Raw genomic sequence first — 19,280 nt, forward strand, 5'->3', positions numbered from 1 at the left:
AAGAGTGATCCCTAAAGCACTTTCCAAACCCACATAATTTAGAATGCAACACTTCAGCCACATGCAACTTTTATCCATGTAAATTTGCAAGAATGTGTATTAAAAAAAAAAAAAAAAAGCACAATACATGTTTTGTCACACTTTTTCCACAACAACCTCAACATGGAAGCAATCATATCGTTTAAATTTTAGTTCCTCAGCTGAGAAAAGAACCGGTCTGAGTATCAAGTGCAATATTTATTTTCTCACATACCACCCAATATGACTTTCAGTGTCACGACCTGAAAACATTATCACAGTGCTGGGCTGCCCATGAGCCTTCTTATTGTACAGTAGCAGAGTTACATACAGGCCAAAAAAAAAAAAACCTTGTAAAACTAAATATTCAGCAGATTGCTCTCCAAAGCCTGTCAAAGCTTTTATAGATGTTATAAAATTGATAAACACAGAACAGCCCCACTGTTTAAATTTCAGACTAATCCAGAGTCATCCATCTCATGAAACTCCGACTAAACAAGCTCTGATCTCTTTCAAAGCAATAACTTACATGCCTGTGGGATGTAAATAAATGTCATCTGTCAAACAGAAACGAAAACAAAACAAGTGTCAGCTGCTTTTACTGGAGGTGCAGCAGTGGCAGATGGGGAAGTGTTAAAGCGGCCATGAAGGATGGAACCATTAAAGACAGCGGACCAAATGGATCCTCAGCAACAAGCAAAGTTTTAGGACAATTTAAAACCTGCTACCTTAAAACTTATCAAAAATATTTGGGACACTGGCTGGATGGATAGATGGCGTGAAGGTAGGAAACGGCACACTTTCTTGTAATGCTGATGCATGAGCAGCACCCACATGGAAACCTTCAAAAAAAAAAAAAAAAACCACAATGGTGCCATGAATTATGCAGGTAAATGACAAGATGGTTGCAAAAGGGTGACAAAAACAAATGCATTTACTGTAAATGTGAATGGATGAATCAACAATCGGCCTCTGTCGGCTCAGTTACACAAGCTCGGTTTACACAGCATTCACTACTTTTGTTCCCATCAGTCCACAGTTTCACCAAAAGGGGACCACTCTTGCTTTTTCATGGGCGGGTCTCATTTCTGTGGGCTCACACAAGACCACCAGTGAGTACTAAGATAAGCCCTGAAGACTGATGGGTGAAAAAACAAACAAACAAACAAACAAAAGGCATGAGCAGATTGGAAACCTGAATCCTGAAAACTAAAGTCCGACTGAAGGTAAATTACAGACACGTTGGCAAATGCAGTCAGTTTAAACTCTTATTGCAATTAAAACGAAAACAGACGATGTAATAAGATGTGCAACTACACAAAAATGTCCCTAAAGGCAAACAAACAAACATCCAAATACCAACACGGCGATGGGCAATGTCCCTCACTGACTCACCTGTTTTTGGGGGCTGCTGCCACTTTTCTCCGGTTTCAGAAGCAGCTCAAAGGTCCACAGAGAGGCTGAGCCCTTCTCTTTTCCCTTCTCCGTAAAAAACAATTAAAATAAAAATGAACAGAGACTGAGAGCCGAACGGTGACAGCCGGTGTCCGGTGTGCCGTGTCGGCAGGCTCACCGGTGAAATGCTGACGGAGCCGAAGTTTCACACCGAAAAAACAAAAAGCAGCCGACTGACGGACGGACGGTGGATTTGGTCAACAAATAAATAAAATGGAAAAAGTCCCGTCAGGTGTTTTTTAGATACTTGTTCCTGTGTGCTGTTTTTTCTTTTTTTTTTTTTGTTTGTTTGTTTGTTTGTTTTTTGGCCCTTCTGTGAGTAAAACGTGCCGTTTCGTGCACACACACACTCCCGCACACAGACACACACCGGCAAGGTAAGCGGACGACTGAAGGTGGGTGGAGTGAGAGTCGTTCTTTTATCTGCAGCCGGAGAGAGCGCGTCACTTTACTCCTGCTGCCTTCACGGCGCATCGTTAGACGGACCACTGCGCCTTTATTACACCACAAACAGCCCCCAGCCGCCCTTCAGTGGACTGAAATCGTCTTGGTTCTTCTTCTGTTTCTGTTTTCTTCTGGGAGGTGGAAGATGTGAACCATCAACAACGGTTTTGCCACCATATTGGCAGATCGCTCGAAAGCAGAAAATCCGACGTACACTGAATGCCACAGCATGCAAACGCAATCATTTGATAATAACTTTAGTTGTTTGGGTTTTTGTTTTTTTTGTTTTTTTTGGAGGCGGGGGTGGGGGGTTCAGTAATTGAGAGACAAACTTGTTATGCAGCCACCTGATTTATCAAAGAGATTTCATTAGTCTCAGATGAAACTTCTCAGTCCTTTCTCTGTCACTTTGAAAACACTGCAGCTTTAACAGGAGGGTGTTTATCTGGACTCTTTACAATTCATTTAGGACACATTCAAAATCTGTGAGCCTACCCTTTAAACAAAAAGTGAAATGGCTATCACACCATATGAGAAAGTTTATGTCTCTGTGTTTTCATCTTTTTGTTTTATCTGAAAACAAAGAAAAGCATCTCCCTCTCATGTTTTAATATATTTCTTGTATCTTATTCTTATCATCTACACTCGACCACGCCTGAAGCTATTTAAATAGCTGTTTAAACACATTTTATTAACACACCATTGAAGTAAACAAAGTAAACACTCAAAGCACCGAGGGGTCAGTGGCCTTTTGTGGACTCAGTGTTTTCCAGGTTCAGACTTTGGCATCGTTGATCATGACGAGAATCCGATGACTCATCAAACTAAACTGATTTATTGATGGCAGTCAAAAGAACAACATCTGCAGTCATAATCAGTTAGGTCAGAAGTGTCCTGTAATTGACCCATAATTGATTAACACAGACACATTTGGAGTCCATCTTCCTTTGTCCTGTTAAAACCATGTTCAGAGTATAATTTCATCAGTTGGTCTGATTATCTGAAAAGTGAGAAACCTCTTAGAAGGGTTTCTTTTTTTCACTCAGCTGAACAAATTAGATTGCAAAATAGTTTCCAGTGATTAGTATGTTTAGTTTACTGGTTGTTTTGTGAGTTTCAGTACTCATCGTGTTATCAGTTTATCATACGTCATGCAGTTGCCATTGTTAGTTGTTCTTGTGTTTCTCAATGAAAACCAACAGGGACACATTAATATATATTGTATTAGAGAACATATATAACAAATTCATACTTTTTCGGCAATATAGATACAGTGTTTGAATCATTTAATTATTTTCAGATCAGCGGCATTTAATAGTTTATCCTGAAATATGAACATGTGGAGGAGGAGCTGCATTTAAGAGAGCTCACAGTCCAGCTTATGTATCACCAAGGAAACAGTCAGAGCTGGGATGTTGTCAGATATAGTAACATTATTCTAACGCAAAGTAAAGAATGTGTGTGTTGTCTCGTAAGATAACTGGCATGAAGGTGTATTTATATCAAGCTGTGCTGTAGAAATCAGCAATTATTACAAGTCAAATTGTTGCCGAGAAACCACAAAACCACAGAACCACTGATGCAGACACACTGTGAGACAGACACACACTCTAACACCGTGTCTCTGTGTGCATCTACAGGTGGTGTTGGTGGTGGTGGGGGCAGTGCGGGGGATGATTTCCTGGGGCATATCCCTGTTTGATGTGGCTGACCTGGGTTTCGCTGCTCCTCTCTCTGCAGGCTCACAGTAGTCAGTAGCACCAGCTTCTGAGCTTTGTTTTTAACTCCGCCCATTTTGAAATGCCAACCAGCATCCAAAGACAGGAAGGGGAAGACTCCTGGTTGGGGTCTCATCCGCAGGTTGCATTGCATGTGGCTGCAGGGTCAGGCCAAGAGATCACAACTGATGATATCTGAAAGGACACAACATTGGACTAAAGCTAGAAGAAGGGAACAAAGACTCAGAGTATCATCTTAATGTGAGTGCAACAGCTTGTTCTGAGTTTGAATGTCTCCTGAAATTGAGCTGCGAGGTACAATTTTGTTAGAGGCCTCAGAATAGCTCAAGATAGCAAGTGAAATATCGCTGTCTTTGTATAGAACATATACATCTCTTTAGTCAGGTTGATGGGAAACTGTCTAATATATGCAATAATTATCTCACGAGTCGAAGGCGGAGAGGAAAACATGTCATTCTTAATGTCAAAATGAGTTAATCAATGTTTGAGTTGTTTCACTTTCCTATAATTTTGACATAGAGCAACAATGAAACCAGAAAATGTAGGTTGTTAACATTCACATACTTGATGTCGAAAGTGGAATATATTGTTAAAATGTTCCGTTCAGTAGAGTGACACATTTGTATTCGCTTTACAAAATAAAAACATGAGATTGCAAAAGTCTACAGTAAGGACTTTGGGTTGTTGGGTGTTAATCCAATGCCTGACTATGTAACAAGAGTGTTAATTAGTAGTAGACATCCCTTGCACTGACCACACTAATACTCTAGATTTCACACTTCAATGCTGAGCCTTGGACTCGGCAGCCCTGCTGAATTAGTAGAGGAGTCCTTTTAGATCATTGTGGGAAGGGGAAAAGGAGCAGCAAGTTACACTGCCCTCCTGTGGTGTTTGGGCAGAAAACACACAATTTCTCTTTAAAATATAAAACAAGTGCACCGAACTGATTCCTGGTTTTGTGTCCTGTCGGTAACCAGTAAGTAAAATATTCAGATAGTTCTCTGAGCAAACTTGGACACGAACAGAAGAAAGAATGCCTATGCTACTACATCATATTGTTTGCAAAAATTAACTGTTGGATTTATCTCCAGCACCATTGGAGGTAAATCCAACAGCGTTGCAGGTGCTAAGTTCCTCTGCAAAACCTCACGAAAAGGTTCATTTCTTGATGTTAGATAGATAGATAGATAGATAGATAGATAGATAGATAGATACTTTATTTATCCCAGACTGGGAAATTGCAGGTTGTTATGTTATGTCAACAGCGCAACATCTACTGGCAAGTAAAAAGTAAAACAAGCTAATTAAATGTAAGTATAAGAGGAAACATTATGCAAATGTGTAGTAATTATTTTGAGAGCAATCAAATATATTCACTATGCATCAAATTAATTTATATAAATAAGGTTAGGCTCAATATCTTTCTTTTAACTTTGACTGAAATGAAAACTAAAGACCTTCAGATTTCCAGTTCAACAGTATACATATTGTATCTTTAATATAATTTAATCTATGAAATAAAAACAGTGATAGCTCTACAGCTTGGTTACTGTGGTACAACTGATAAAACTGGGTCATTCTTCCTCTAAAACAGTTAAAGATCGACTCAAGATATTAATCTTTTCCATTGTTTCATCTCTTTTTACTCCATTTTTGTCTTTTCTAACTTTTCATTCTGACCGCCTCATTTCTTACGCCCTTAATTTTTTCCTAAATGAGTGCACAGTTCAATAAAGCACTGCTGAGATTACACCATGAAAGAAGTGGTTTTGTCTACATGTAAGTGTTATTATATTTTGAATAACCAACCAGTGCTGAGTTAATTTTATTTGGAATAATTAGGGGTTTAGGTCATAACCTGCTTAAAGTCACACCATTTAGTTCCCCATAACGAGAAAGAAAAGACAAATTACAGTCAAATGATTTTAAACTTGTAGCGATGTTCACAAATGATGTCAAATGTGGTTTCAAATGAACCTTTGGGAACATTTAGAACAATTCATGAAAATTTTCCATTTCCACATGTGAAGAATGACGTATTTAAAAAAATAACTGGATGTGTAAGAAGTGAAACCTGTGAACCGCTAACAGCAGGGAGATGACTCACAGACATTGTGAAATGCTCTTGTCAACATGCAGGTTCAGACAACTCAGAGTAAAATCCTGGTGCTTGTACTTTCCTGCTTTTACTGAGTCCCAGTTGAATTAATATTACATGTTTTTCACATTTCCACGATTGCTTTAGCCGTTTTAGGTTTAATTGTAAAGGGGCGGGGCTTATGCACTGATTGGTTGCTGATTGGTTGATACGCCTGGCCCAAACACTGAGCATGTGCAGCAGGGCTGTGACGTAAGCGCAGGTGGGGGCGGGGTTGTCGTCAGTAGTTTACGGAGATGCGGTGAAGAGCTCAGCACTTCTCATTAATGTCACAAGGGAGCGGGTAACACAACAGAAGTTCTGTTGAAGAAAAACAAATAAGGTGAGTCACAGCTTTTTATCGACCCAGTGATCCGTCATGGAAACCCATTCGTGACTTTATATTTCTGCCGACAGCGGCGATCTCAGCAGTTAGCTCCGGAGCACTTGCTATGTTAGCTATGACAACAACAACAACAACGACGCTTCAGGTTGAAACTCGACTTTCACTTGTGGTTTTGCCCCCCCCCCCCCCCCCCCCCCCCTTTAGTATTCACAGTTTTGTTGAAACAGTCCTAGTTTTATTCTAATGCCATACTCGCTGTGTGCTTAATTGACTCCCCCTCAGCTAACTGGCCAAGTAAGTAGCTTATCTTTGGCTAACGTTTAATAAAGAAAAACGAAGCAATCAGCAAAACTGAGCTAGCTAGCTTCAGCTAACCACGAGCCTAAGACACATGAACGCAGCAGAGACAGCAGTTTTTGGTCCAGGACACATGAATTAGTTTCACTGGGGCCAAACTTAAAACACTTTCATAAAAGTCTTATTGGTTGTTAGTTTTTATTTATTTTGTTTTTCTTTGGTGACGGTGATATCTTTGAAAAGGTTAATTTAATCTAAGATGACCTGAAACTGACACGGATCTGTAAATACATACTTCATGTGCGGTCAAAGACAGATATCTGGGAACTAAGCAGGAGTAGCTACGATATAAATACTATATGTAATTTCTTATATGTACTTTCATTATAAAGGTATCCGTGTTCTTTATGAACAGATGATTCCTTCAACAGGCCACCACATAATGTCTTGTTTGGTAATTCTAGCTCTTGACTTTGGGTGTGGCAGGTGACAGTCTGAATCGTGTATGATTACATTCCCTTTGACATTGTTCATGGAGGTAGTGTTTATTTCACACTCTATAATACTCTGTAATAACATAAAGTCAAAGATGGATACTCAACTGATGGGGGACTCAGGCTCATGTGGAGTGAGATAAATCTGTGTTTTATTGGATTGCCCTCTCCTGAAACCTGAAGCCTGGTTGTTTTTCACAACAGCACGGTTTCTGGCAATTTAAAAAAAATATTGAGTCTGCTGTGTATAATCAGAGAGACATGTATTAAATCTTTTACTGCTTGCATTGTTTGTTATAGGTGAAATGTACTTCATGGAAAAAGGTTCCACCTTTTCTTGTCCAAACTTAACTTTCACTTTATATCTCTTTCACTTCCTAATTGTTTGCGTTTATAGTATTTTTTTTTTCTAGTTTTATTTTCAAGTCAAATATTTACATGTATTTCCATGTGTCTTTTTGATTGCTAGTCGAATGTGATGTTGCCCAGCTCTCTGAACTGGACTCTGGTAGTCTTCTCACCACTGACAGGACCTTTTTTTTCTGCCTTTGGTTGTCTATCAAATAGGTTGCTGTTCAGATGAGGAGGACTTGCCTGGTTGATCCTGTGTGCCACCCCCGTTGCTATGGCAACATCCTATTTTCCCACATTCCTCTTGCTCATCTTTCTGTCCTCCCTCACCCTCTTACTAGTGACCCTCCTGCCCTCTGCTGTCCCTTCGATTCCCTTTCACTCCTCCTCTCCTCCCTCACCTTGGCCATCACATTCATGCGCTCCAGGTCAGTCCTGGGCTGTTCATCTCCATGCTGGCCCGCATTATGAGGAAGAGCAGTCGGAGCTCTTGGAGACAATAGCCAACAGGGTACAGTACTACATTAACTGTTACATTTGAATCAATTATATATATATATATATATATATATATATATATATATATATATAGGGTGACATTTTTATTGTCACTGTTGAATTTGACTCTATTCTCTTTATTGCAGGTAGCAGAGCAGGCTGGTCTGCAGAACCAGGGCCAAATTGGACAGCTTGAAGGTCATTACTTGCTGTGTTCTGTAAATCCCAGTGCTGGATCTGTAGGAGATAGTTGGCAAAAAAATGTCCAGCCTGCGGATGTCCTGGCAGCTCACCCCCATGTCCTGTGGTACTCCAAGGAAAGATTACTGAGCCGCTCGAAGAGATCATTAGCTTTCAATGATCCCCAATACCCAAAACAGTGGCACCTGGTAAGGATGTGTATCTTTCTCAGTTATTAGTTAATTTGTGCTCAGAGAAAGGATGTTTCAGAGAAAGGATGTTTGTAATTATCAACAATAGTTTCAAAACAATCACTATGTGTTAAGCATTTAAGTGGAAGCCTTCTCATTTATTTTTTTTTCCCTGGAAGCCATTCAGTGTGTTGATTTACTTTGTTTGTGGTCATAGTAATACCTTAATTGTTGCCAACAGCTGTAACGGTTGATGCTGTCCCAGGTCTACCCTCACAGCTGTTTTATTTTTGGTGCACAGACAGAAACTGGGTGCATAACAGTGGGAATGTATCTGGAATTCATCATAGTTTTTTTTTGTTTGTTTGTTTGTTTTTTTTAATTCAGAGACGCATGAGCATGATCAGCACAAAAAAGCATAAACAGCTTTTCTCGAAAAGTTATGTTTTTTGTCGAAGTGAGACTGTGGTGCAGGTGACGGCATGAATATATCTATGACAGAAGGCCTAATTGTGTGCTCTTTTTTATGTTAAATTTATGTTTGTAGCATGACAACGATGCCTCTCCCACATAATCTTGCATAGTTTTCTTTATCACAAGTAATTGATATGTTTGAATTCGGTGCAGCAAATTTCCTGCAACCTGCCATAAATTAGCACAAAAATTTGGCTCAAGAAATGACTTAATTCCCCACAAAAATCTTGTTTACATGATTTGATGCGTGTTGTCATAGGTACTTATTCCCTGCATGTGTAACCCGTGGTTACTTGTTGGTGTTTGCAGAAACAAACAGATCAGTGTGGTTACTTCACAACATCACCACAGTGGATGATTGTGGTACTTTACAAGGTGCTAGTAAAACAGATATATTCTGATGCCATCTAATAGTTGGAGAGACTTGACCAATCGCAGGTGCAGATACAGTCTCAAAACAACATCTGATAACCACCATCTTTTCTAAAGTTCTGTGCACCCTACTTTACTTTGACCTGTGCTTTTTAATTCTATACTTAATGTTCCGCTCCTTTTTACACTACTTTAATGTTTCCTTACTTTCTTTGTTGTTGCAGCATAATGACATCAATAAGGGAATGGATATCAACCTGACAGGGGTTTGGGAACGCAACATAACTGGCCGAGGAGTCACAGTGGTTGTGGTAGATGATGGGGTGGAACACACGCACCAGGACATTCATCCAAACTATGTAAGTCAGCACAGCATTTTTATCAGTTATCTTCATTCTTCTGGGCCTCAGGAAATATGTTGTGGGTGAACTGTCCTCCCTTCGACACAGGAACTCGTAGATATTGCGAAAGTTAGTGCAAGCATGCACTTGAAATGATGGGCCGATAAAATTCACACTAACTCATTCTGATTACACAAATAAAACAAATGTCTAATATGATAAACTAAGGAAGTTATCGCATGTCATGTCCTATGTGTTAATGGTTAACAAAATACAAATATTAAGGCCTGTGGCAGCAACAACACAGATCAAAGGGTAAGGCTGATGAGCTCAGTGAGTGTGTTTTGAGCTCAATGAGTGTATTTTTGTGTGAAATAAGTTTTGCTGATTATGCACTCAGTCTGTATAGAAACAAAATGTTTCTAGTGTAACCATGTTTTTTTGTTGTTGTTGTTTTGTTTTGCTTTTTTTTTTTTAGTTACTAGGTCTGTTCTGTCTTTTGTTGTTTTAACAACTGGGACAGTACACAAGTATTTGCATTTTCTTTTTAAAATGAAATTGAGTAATATTTTTTTTTTTTTAAACAACAGTAACAATAATTTATTCACAATGATTCTGGCTCCATCTCTAGAGTCCAGAGGGCAGCTATGACCTGAATTCCAATGACCCAGACCCGATGCCTCACGATGTCTACAGCGACAATCACCACGGGACCCGTTGTGCTGGAGAGATTGCAGCTGTTCCTAACAACAGCTTCTGTGCCGTGGGGGTGGCCTACGGCAGCAAGGTGGCAGGTACAGAGAATTACATTTGACACTGCAACGCCTGGACTGGGCCCACAGAGTTAACATACATGTTAAGAGATATAGTAAAATATATGTGGTGAAATATGCTTGCCCTGTCATTAGGTATCAGAGTCCTGGACGGCCCGTTGACAGATAGCCTGGAGGCAATAGCCTTCAACAAACACTACCAGGTCAATGACATCTATAGCTGCAGGTAACAAACACATTCTGACTGGCTCCAATAACTATTTCCTTTGGGATAGTGGATTTTGTAGGCATTAAAATATCATTAAAAGCCTTTTGTAATGTCAGTTTTTCACAATGACATCTTGTGAAAGAGGTGCTCGGATTCTGATTTATATCCTTGTTTCTTTCAGTTGGGGTCCAGATGATGACGGTCACACTGTAGATGGACCTCATCCCCTGGGCAAGGTGGGATGTAGACTTTTTGTTTGTAGTCTTGTTTTCGTCCTGCAGAGGGAAGCAGATTGCAAAAGTTTGGTTTCAGAGGAGTAAGCTAGTCAAAGAGTTGTCCCTGGTGTCCACCCTCCACTGATCCTTCTGTGCTTCTATGATCTTCCTTCTTTTTTTATCGAAGCATGTCAACTTTTTCTCATCCACAGGCAGCACTGCAGCATGGGGTGATAGCAGGCAGAAGAGGATTTGGAAGCATCTTCGTAGTTGCGAGTGGCAATGGAGGTCAATACGATGACAACTGCAATTATGACGGCTACGCCAACTCCATCTACACCATAACAATTGGTTAGACACACAGACCTATGTATGAGTCGGTGCCTCTCTAAATTCTGTTGTGCAGATAAATAATCAGTGTATATGTGTGTGTGTGTGTTGTAGGAGCAGTTGATGAGAAAGGCAGGATGCCGTTCTATGCTGAGGAGTGTGCGGCCATGCTAGCTGTTACTTTCAGCAGTGGGAAGGAAAATGTGAGAAGCATTGTAAGTCTCACTGAAACACACACTTAACATCACACATCACCAAACTGAAGGAATCCATGAATGATTATAAAAAGGACCAAGTGGAGGGCAAAATGTCAGTGATGAGGTAACCTCAGCTTTAACAAAGGCTTAAATGGATGATGTCATCAAATTCTCTGGAGTAGGTCAAATCACAGTGACTAATAGACCTTGCAGAATTTACATGTTTTGAGTGGCCTTTGTTAAATCTGTAAATGCCGCCTTAGTGCAGTGCTAACTTGACTAAAGCCACTTAAAAGAAAGGTTTTCAAGGATTTGTACAGAATCCCGGCTTATAACTTTTTTTATAAGTTTACATTATAGCAGTTCCTCATTTGTGACAGAGCAGGTACTCTAATTGTGCCAAAATATTATAAACAAGGTTCAGTAACAGTTTTAATTGATAGCCAGCAATCTCTGTTATGTGAGCCGTGTCACTGGCAGAGAAAAAAAAAGATCAACATATAAATTGGAGTAATATGTTTCATGACTTTCTGTCAGAGTTTTCACCCTATCGGGTCCAATGTTCCTGTCTAACCCTCAGGTTAGACTTTCCTTTTCAATGCAGAGACTGTTTTCCATGACATTACATTAAAAGCAGCACATAAATTGCTCTGTGTTGTAGCCAAAGTGCTCTGTAAGCTTCGGTTTTAGTGATAGTGGCAACTGCTTGACAAGTAGCGAAAGCGCTGACTATCGCTAAGATTATCAAAATAAAAAAGATGACAGGTGATGACAGGGCCCATGAAAAACTACTGAACTGTATTTGCTGCTGTTTGTGGGTGTCACCATGGTAACAAAGTTTGGACCAGGGTTGTCATCAGCAGTGGGAGAAGAGCTTGGCCATTATTGGTTTCTCCTTGGAGAAGAATAATCCACCACTGACCACCATACAGTCTCCGGCCAATTGCTTGATATGCTTTGCCCATTAGTGTAGTCTGGATAAGTTATTTAGGGTCTGCCAGAACAGCTGCTGCACAAATACACTTTCAGAGTTTTGAGTCTGTGCCATCTTGGAAACTCATGAGAACATGGGAATCCCAGTTATCACTTTTGAATAATTGATGGAAATATGTGACTTTTAAGTGAAAAAGTTGAGGTCATTCGAAGGGTTGATATAGCACAGATTTGTGATTATGTAAGTAATAACTAGACTCTGGATCTGTTTAACTGATTTGACTGTGAACACTGGACACATGTACATTGCTAAGACAGATGTGTTTTAGGTGCAGAAGAGGTACTTATGATGCTTTCACATGGTCGCAACATAAACGGCTGCTTTGGATGAACCTGACTGTCATTTCCAGTATGCGCACAGCACTTTCTAGTAGCTTGAAAGCTTCTTCTTAAATGGAACAGCTGTTTGAAAAGGCCCACATGACCCCTTCATGTAAACACAGAGGGCTGGGAATTCCTCATCCCACAGCTCTGGTCCCTCTGTTAGACAAGTTGTCACTAATGTGTGTACCAGCAGGTGCTGTCCGGTGATATGGATCTGACTCTGTGCACCCTACGGATATACGAGTTATAAAAGATGCTATTAAACAATATTATGAGCTGTCTCTTTGTTGCTGTCTGCTCATAAAAGTAACCTTCTCTATTAATGCCTCCTCGTCTATCTCAATTGTGGTCATGCATTGACAGGATTTTAAACTCTGCTGCATTACCATTGTTTTTGTGAAGACATTTTTATTTCCCTTTCTCTCCAACGGTATGACAGCTCACTCTTCTTCTTCTTTACTCCCTTTCGTTCTTCCTAAACCTGAACCTTTATAGGACGTTGGTGCCAAAGTAAGCTGTTGGTTTAGTCAAGTGTGCTGCCATGCTTGTGACTTTGATAATTTATTCTGGGTTTACCCTGTAAGGGGCTTTTACATCCATACAGCTAAATATATAAGTGCTGTTTAATGACAGTTTATGTTTGGCTATATCTCAGACCTGTTTCTACCTCAGGAGTGTTTGCATATGAACCTCAACCCATCCATCTGTTTTTGTAGGTGACGTCAGACTGGTCCATGCAGCAGGGGACGGGCTGTACTGAGGGCCACACTGGCACATCTGCTGCGGCGCCACTGGCGGCAGGAATGGTGGCTCTCATGCTGCAAGTCCGTCCCTGCCTCAGCTGGAGGGACGTCCAGCACATTATCACCTTCACTGCCACAAAGGTAGGTGTGATGAAAAGTTCCTGCTGCACCAGTCATCACTGTACGCCAGCATGTACAAAGGCTTCATTTTGGAGACTCATCTCAGAACACAGTGGAGTTTTCGGATCCCGTAGTTGATCCAAAAATGAGAGATGTTAAATTAACAGCAAAATAAAATGGAAAAAATTAGTTTGGAGAATTTAGGGAACTGTGAACCTAAAATGTTGTATGTAAAACTTCTTTAATCAACTCTTGCACCAGTCCACTAAATACAGAGCTGCAGAAGCAGGTTAGGCTATTTTAGCATGATCAGACACAAACGGAGACAGTTTGACTCATTTCACAGGTAACATCGTTTTAGTTTAGTTGTTAGCACAATCAATAAATGCACAGCAAATTCCACTATTTTCTTCCCCTCAAATTTCCTCTGCCCCTTTAACGGTGGGCAATCATGGCTCCCTCAGCTCAATGGAGAAGATATTATCTGTTTTGTGTGTGAATTTATTTTGGTGCGCAAGAGCAAAATGTGAACTTTGTGTTTCCGTGTTTGCTTTAACAGTGCGACAGCAGAGCAGACTGGAGGATGAATGGAGCTGGTTTCCATCACAGCCACCAGCACGGCTTTGGCCTGCTCAACGCATGGAGGCTTGTCAACGCTGCCAGTGTACATGCACGCATAGTTCATCAATAGGGCATCATCACAGTCACCGTCAAATAAATTTTACAATTCGCAGGCCACAATTTACCACAACAGCCCTAAGTTCTCTCCATTTCCCAGGTGTGGGAGTCGGTGCCGTTCCTCGTGTCCTATCAGAGCACAGCCATTAAAGATGAGGCGTCCATCCTGGTCTATCCGGAAGAGCTGATTCGCACCTGGACAGGTTAGTCTGTCTGCTTGGTGCCTGCTTTCTCACACTGCCTGCTCAGATTTGGACAGCTGCTTGTTGAGTTTACACACTGTGCTGTGTAGCAGACTCTCTGCCTCCCTCCCTGCCTGCTCCTCAGTCAGGCTCCCTGTCCATATTTGGTAAAGTTCTCTTGTTTGCGAGTTCCTGCATCCACATTGAAATACTGGGTGAGATTTTTCCAGATTGTTGCTGTTAAATTTTTTTCCCCCCTCCATAATCTGTCTGCATTTTACAGCTCCTCTCAGTACGTTTTGTTCCTTCTCTGCTCCACACCGAGATGATTCTCACATACACTGTGATCGGTCTCTTTTTCTCTCTCAGACACGCTGCGTTTTTTTCACATATGCTCAGAGTGACCTCATTCTGGTACAAACATTTCCTTCTCTGTTTTCTCTTTTCCTCTCTTCTCTGATCTTTATCTTCCCTCTTTTATGGCCTCATTTTCAGTCAGCACAGACGTGTGTGTGTGTGTGTGTGTGTGTAGTCTCACGCAGCAGGAGTTTCTTAAGGACAAAGCAGATAGTTGCAGAAGGTGACGAAGCACAGTAAAAAAAAAAAAAGAGAGTGTCTGGGCTTCATTTCAAGAAGAAATTGAGGCCCATTCAGCTGCAGTAACACACATTTTCTTCTTTAACCCTCCATTGAATCCATGTTGATCAAATCCCAGACAGGCTTTTTGTCAATGACAGTTCTTAGTCTGTCTCACCACTCAGCCGTGTTTGTTGTCATAGTTTTTGTGTGTTTTGGCTGCTTTGGTGAGTAATGCCTTGTCCCATAAGAATTTCAAAATGCTGTCTTCCCGTGTGAACACCTCTGCTTCTCATGTGCATTAATGCCTTTAAGTGCATGTATACAGTCACTGGCTCTGACCTGCTGATGGCCAGACAGATCCCAATTTGGGAGTTGTCAGTGAAGCTTTCGAAAATATATGAAAATGCTGCAGTTGCGCAAGTGTTTTTGAAAGTTCAAGTGTGTACAGACAACAGACACTCATGCCAGCAGAGAACTCGAGCGTTAGGTTGTACGCCAGTGAGGGAAAGAGAAATGTGACAATGTTCGGCATTTAGATGTACTGTACTGTCTTAGAAAAAAGGAAACTACAATAAATTCTACACCCCTTCTGTTCTCCTTTATCTCACGCTGAATATACATTAATATACATTAATGTCCCACCTCAATAGATTCACCCTCATGCTAATATTACCCCATTATTTTGATGACAAATACAGATCAAAATAGGTATAAATTTAATTATTGTTCACCTGATTTTGAGGTGGAGGACTAATTTGGGAAGCAGATGGATCAAGTAGCACATAAAATCATGCCAAAAAACTATTTCAGCCATTTTTTGAGATCTCCTCTGAACCAATTCTCCTCCTTCCTTGTCTATATGTCTGTGCCAGCCCCCCCCCCCCACTCCCCCTCTCCTTCTTTCCTAATTTATGTCCCCTGATGCTCTGTCGTTCCCTCTGTTTACACTTCAACTCTCTCTTCGTCCCTCCCTGCCCCAAGGATGTGTTCAGCCCTACATGGTCAGAGAGCACCACGGCTCATTAGTAGTCAGAGCCCAGGAAATGCCATGAAATTATAAGACACACTCAGTGGGAGGGCGGGAGGTGGGCAGGACGATGACTTATAACACCCTGATGGAGTCGGATGGAATATCGATCTAAGAGAGAACATGAAATCTGTTTTGATTTTCATGTAGTGTGTGATACCTAGAAAACGCTGATGGTTGTGATCATTTTATTGATTAACTTCTCATTATGAAACTCTGCAACTGAATACTTTGCCTGTTTTGTTACTGGTTTACTTTATGTGCGTTGCTTTGCTTAATCTTAATGAGATGAAGTGATTGACTTGAAATTAAAAATTAAATTAAAATTAAAATTAAATTAAAAATTTCAGCGATGAGCAGAAAAAACAAATAATCTTTTAAAATACAGATTTAGATGTTTGTATATTTTGGTTTTGCATTGTTGACTGTTTTAAAAATATATTGTAGTAATGCCACCCATGCCACTAAAGTAGGGGCAAACACTTATTTTTTTAAATGAAGGGTCAGATTTTTTTATTTATAGACACACAACATATCAGAACACAAAAACACACACAGACTAAGCTGCTCTCTCGTCTCCTTTAGTTACTGCTGCTGACTTGAAACAGTCTGGAATGGAGACACTGGAGCATGTGGCTGTTACCGTGACGTTAACACACCCTTGCCGTGGCAACATTGAGATCGTGTTGGTCTGTCCCAGTGGTATGACATCAGTCATCGGGGCACGCCGGGTCATTGACAGGTACACACACACACACACATATATATATATATATATACCTTTACCAGTACAAGGCGACATGACTGAGTGTCTGCAAGTGATTTAAAATGAATCATGTAAATATTTTTGGCTGCGGCCTAATGTGGCAGTTTGTGTATGAAATTATGAATACAGAGACCCTGCAGGCTACCAGGACTGGACTTTCTCCACTGTGCGCTGCTGGGGAGAGCGAGCAGAAGGCCTGTACACCCTCAAGATATCTGACCACAGTAAGACGCTGCTACACAGACAGTCTACACAACACAAACACATTTCTGTGTCTTTTATGGTAGTCATCGTTTTAAGCTTTTTGGAGCTTCCTGGTGACCTTGATCATTTCGCCTGTCCACGCTGATTCCTGTCTGTTCTGTTGCAGAAGAGCAGTCGTTAAGCCAGTGTGCTGCCATGGGAGTGTTGAAGGAATGGAAGCTGACCCTGTATGGCTCCTCCATGACCTTCAGTGAGGTCAAGGAAAGACAGCGGTGAGACAGAATGCTGTTTTTCCACAAACTTTATTCTATCTTTATTTCCATTTGAATGATTTTGGGGAATTCTTATTATTGATAAGAATAATCGTGCTGATTGGCTGTGCATTGATTGGCAGGCTGGTGGAAGAGGCTATGAGTGGTAAATATCTGGGCAGCAACTACTCCCTGCCCTGCCCCCCAGGCCTGGACATCCCTCCAGAGATTTTTAATCCCTTTACCTCTAACAACCTCAAGGTAAAGTCGGCAGCATGCACCTAAACGCACCATGCGCTCAATTAGACTGCTGTGTTGTTTCCACCTGACTGGAGGATACATCTGAGTTCCTTTTAGTGTCAAATGAAATTTCAGAATCTTAGTGAAGCTGATGTTTCTGCACGTTCCAGCATTTTGGTTGATTTTCATGCCTTCCCTTTTTTTTCCTTCCTCCCCCTGAAGTTCTTGCTGCTACTGGGCTGCTTCGCTCTCTTTTGGTCTCTCTACTACACACTGGAGGTTGTGCTGGCCCACCTGGACCTCAGGGTGCCTGACTGTCTGCGAAGGCGAAGGGGAGGTCACCGAGCCAGGAGAGGGCACCGAAGGAGGGGAGTGGAGGGCGACGACATAGAGGAGGATGAGGTGGAAGACGCAGACTCTGGGGTGGAGCTGCATTCAGTGTTGGACTCGGAGTCCCAAGCAACGCTCCTCAGTGGAGAGCAGCACGTCACATAGCACGGAGCCAGGTAATCGGTCTGAAACATGACGCCTCTGCCTTTGATTGTTTTCTCCCCACCCACCAAGCCTCGACTGCTTCCGACACCAGTGGCCTCCAACTGGGGTGACGAGGCGTCACAGAATGGACTGCAGATGAACTCAATGTAAGACTGATCTCTTTGTCTTTTTCTGCATTCCACAACACGTGGCCTTGTTTGAAAATCTTTGCATTCTTGTGACTGGATATGTGTGTACGTGTGTGTGTACGTGTGTGTGTGTGTGTGTGTGTGTGCGCGCGCACGCGCACGCCTGTATATTGTACATCTCTCCCTCAAACAGATGTTTTCACAAGGAAACAAAAATGCTGACAATCTTCCAAACTGACCACTATTTTGCCAGTTTGTGGGGTTAGAATTCCCCTTAAAATTAAATTTTAAGATGGAGAACGGCTCAAACATGAACTGGAGGGGATCTTAACAGGGTCCTTGTGTAACTGCATGTGTGCATGTGTGAAAGGGTGTATACAGGTTTGTCTGTGTGTAAATAAGCACCCTCACAAGCTGATCTTATAGGTTGATGGGATGCCCCTAAGGGGTTTTAGACCAAGTAAAAGAAAGCATAATCTGCACTACTGCTACAAATCTGATGTGTGAGCGAGTTTTAACTTCCCCAGGTGTGTGTGTGTGTGTGTGTGTGTGTGTGTGTGTGTGTGTGTGTGTGTGTGTGTGTGTGTGTGTGTGTGTGTGTGTGTGTGTGTGTGTGTGTGTGTGTGTGTGTGTGTGTGCTTATGATGTAAAAGGTCTTCCATGAACGTGTCCTCAAAAGTGAGGTTTTAAGACAATACTGTATTTTAAGAATGAGATTTATTTTCTTGGGTGTTTTTTGATTAAGTCTGGGGTTATTATCTGACTACTGATAAAACTTGAAATGGGATTTTCAAGTGTGGGCTTTGCATTTGTATTATTATTATCATTTTTTTTTTTACAAAGGGTAATATATACACAAGGTGTGCCTGCTGTACAAATATATATGAATACAGTTCAGTATTTGTACAAAGCATTTTTAAGAATGTATTAAAGAGTTTACTTTTTTACTGTAAACAGGTGTTTGAAGTGAAGTTGGAAACTGTGTTTTGCTGTGCAAGTCACAGGTGGTGAGAAAGACAATAAAAGGCTGTGAATTGAAATCAGTGAGATTCACATTATTAAATTCCTGAAGACGGCAAAATAATTTGAAACCAACTTTTAATGAGAAAGTTTACCAAGATAACAACTTTGTTGTGGCTGGGGTTTGAAGCCGGGCTCTCTGCATGCAAGGCGTAGCCTCAGTGATTTGAACAAAAGACTTTCTATCTGTCCGTGCTGCCCTGTTGAGCAGCAGTAAGGGTTACTATTAGGTCTAGCCTGTTAGTTAGTGGGTGGGAATATTAGCTTGGCAGATATTTGATCATACATTTTATTTTTATACATTTTTTTTATTTGAACATTAATATGTGAACATCCAGGATTATATCTGCAGCTAGTTTCCATCTGTAGTCCTTTGGCAGGTTGTAGCTAAATAACTATCAGCGGTTTTCAATTTGCCATCCCCAGCTAATAAACAATGAACTTCACCCCCGGCAGAACTGCACTGGTTG

The 19,280-nt window shown here is 41.1% G+C and overlaps 2 protein-coding genes across 3 annotated transcripts in view; one reads left to right on the forward strand and one right to left on the reverse strand.

Annotated features, from left to right (window-relative positions):
• Window positions 1-1,850, reverse strand: part of gdpd5b (glycerophosphodiester phosphodiesterase domain containing 5b) — a 36,468-nt gene extending 34,618 nt beyond the window's left edge. For both annotated transcript variants that reach the window (XR_003841385.1, XM_029516987.1), the window contains exon 1: window positions 1,414-1,850. The gene's annotated coding sequence lies outside the window, so the exon portion shown is untranslated. The remainder of the gene's footprint in view (window positions 1-1,413) is intronic.
• Window positions 1,851-6,020: 4,170 nt separating this feature from the next.
• On the forward strand, window positions 6,021-18,734 carry pcsk7 (proprotein convertase subtilisin/kexin type 7). Its single transcript, XM_029516872.1, has 17 exons — window positions 6,021-6,136; window positions 7,498-7,792; window positions 7,926-8,168; window positions 9,221-9,355; window positions 9,969-10,131; window positions 10,246-10,336; window positions 10,500-10,554; window positions 10,746-10,884; window positions 10,978-11,078; window positions 13,094-13,261; window positions 13,800-13,904; window positions 14,019-14,121; window positions 16,292-16,448; window positions 16,602-16,696; window positions 16,843-16,948; window positions 17,071-17,188; window positions 17,390-18,734. The coding sequence occupies exons 2-17, from the start codon at window positions 7,556-7,558 to the stop codon at window positions 17,660-17,662; spliced, it is 2,289 nt and encodes a 762-aa protein (XP_029372732.1). The 5' UTR covers window positions 6,021-6,136; window positions 7,498-7,555; the 3' UTR covers window positions 17,663-18,734.
• The last annotated feature ends 546 nt before the right edge of the window (window positions 18,735-19,280 follow it).

The sequence above is a fragment of the Echeneis naucrates genome, chromosome 13 (assembly GCF_900963305.1).
Source record: "Echeneis naucrates chromosome 13, fEcheNa1.1, whole genome shotgun sequence".
NCBI classification, from domain to species: domain Eukaryota; kingdom Metazoa; phylum Chordata; class Actinopteri; order Carangiformes; family Echeneidae; genus Echeneis; species Echeneis naucrates.

Excerpts from the sequence above, each read along its gene's own strand:
- pcsk7 (XM_029516872.1), top strand. The coding sequence starts at position 7,556 with ATGGCAACATCCTATTTTCCCACATTCCTCTTGCTCATCTTTCTGTCC. Across the intron at positions 10,132-10,245 it reads CTACGGCAGCAAGGTGGCAG|GTATCAGAGTCCTGGACGGC; the intron begins GTACAGAGAATT and ends CCCTGTCATTAG. Across the intron at positions 16,949-17,070 it reads GAGGTCAAGGAAAGACAGCG|GCTGGTGGAAGAGGCTATGA; the intron begins GTGAGACAGAAT and ends ATTGATTGGCAG.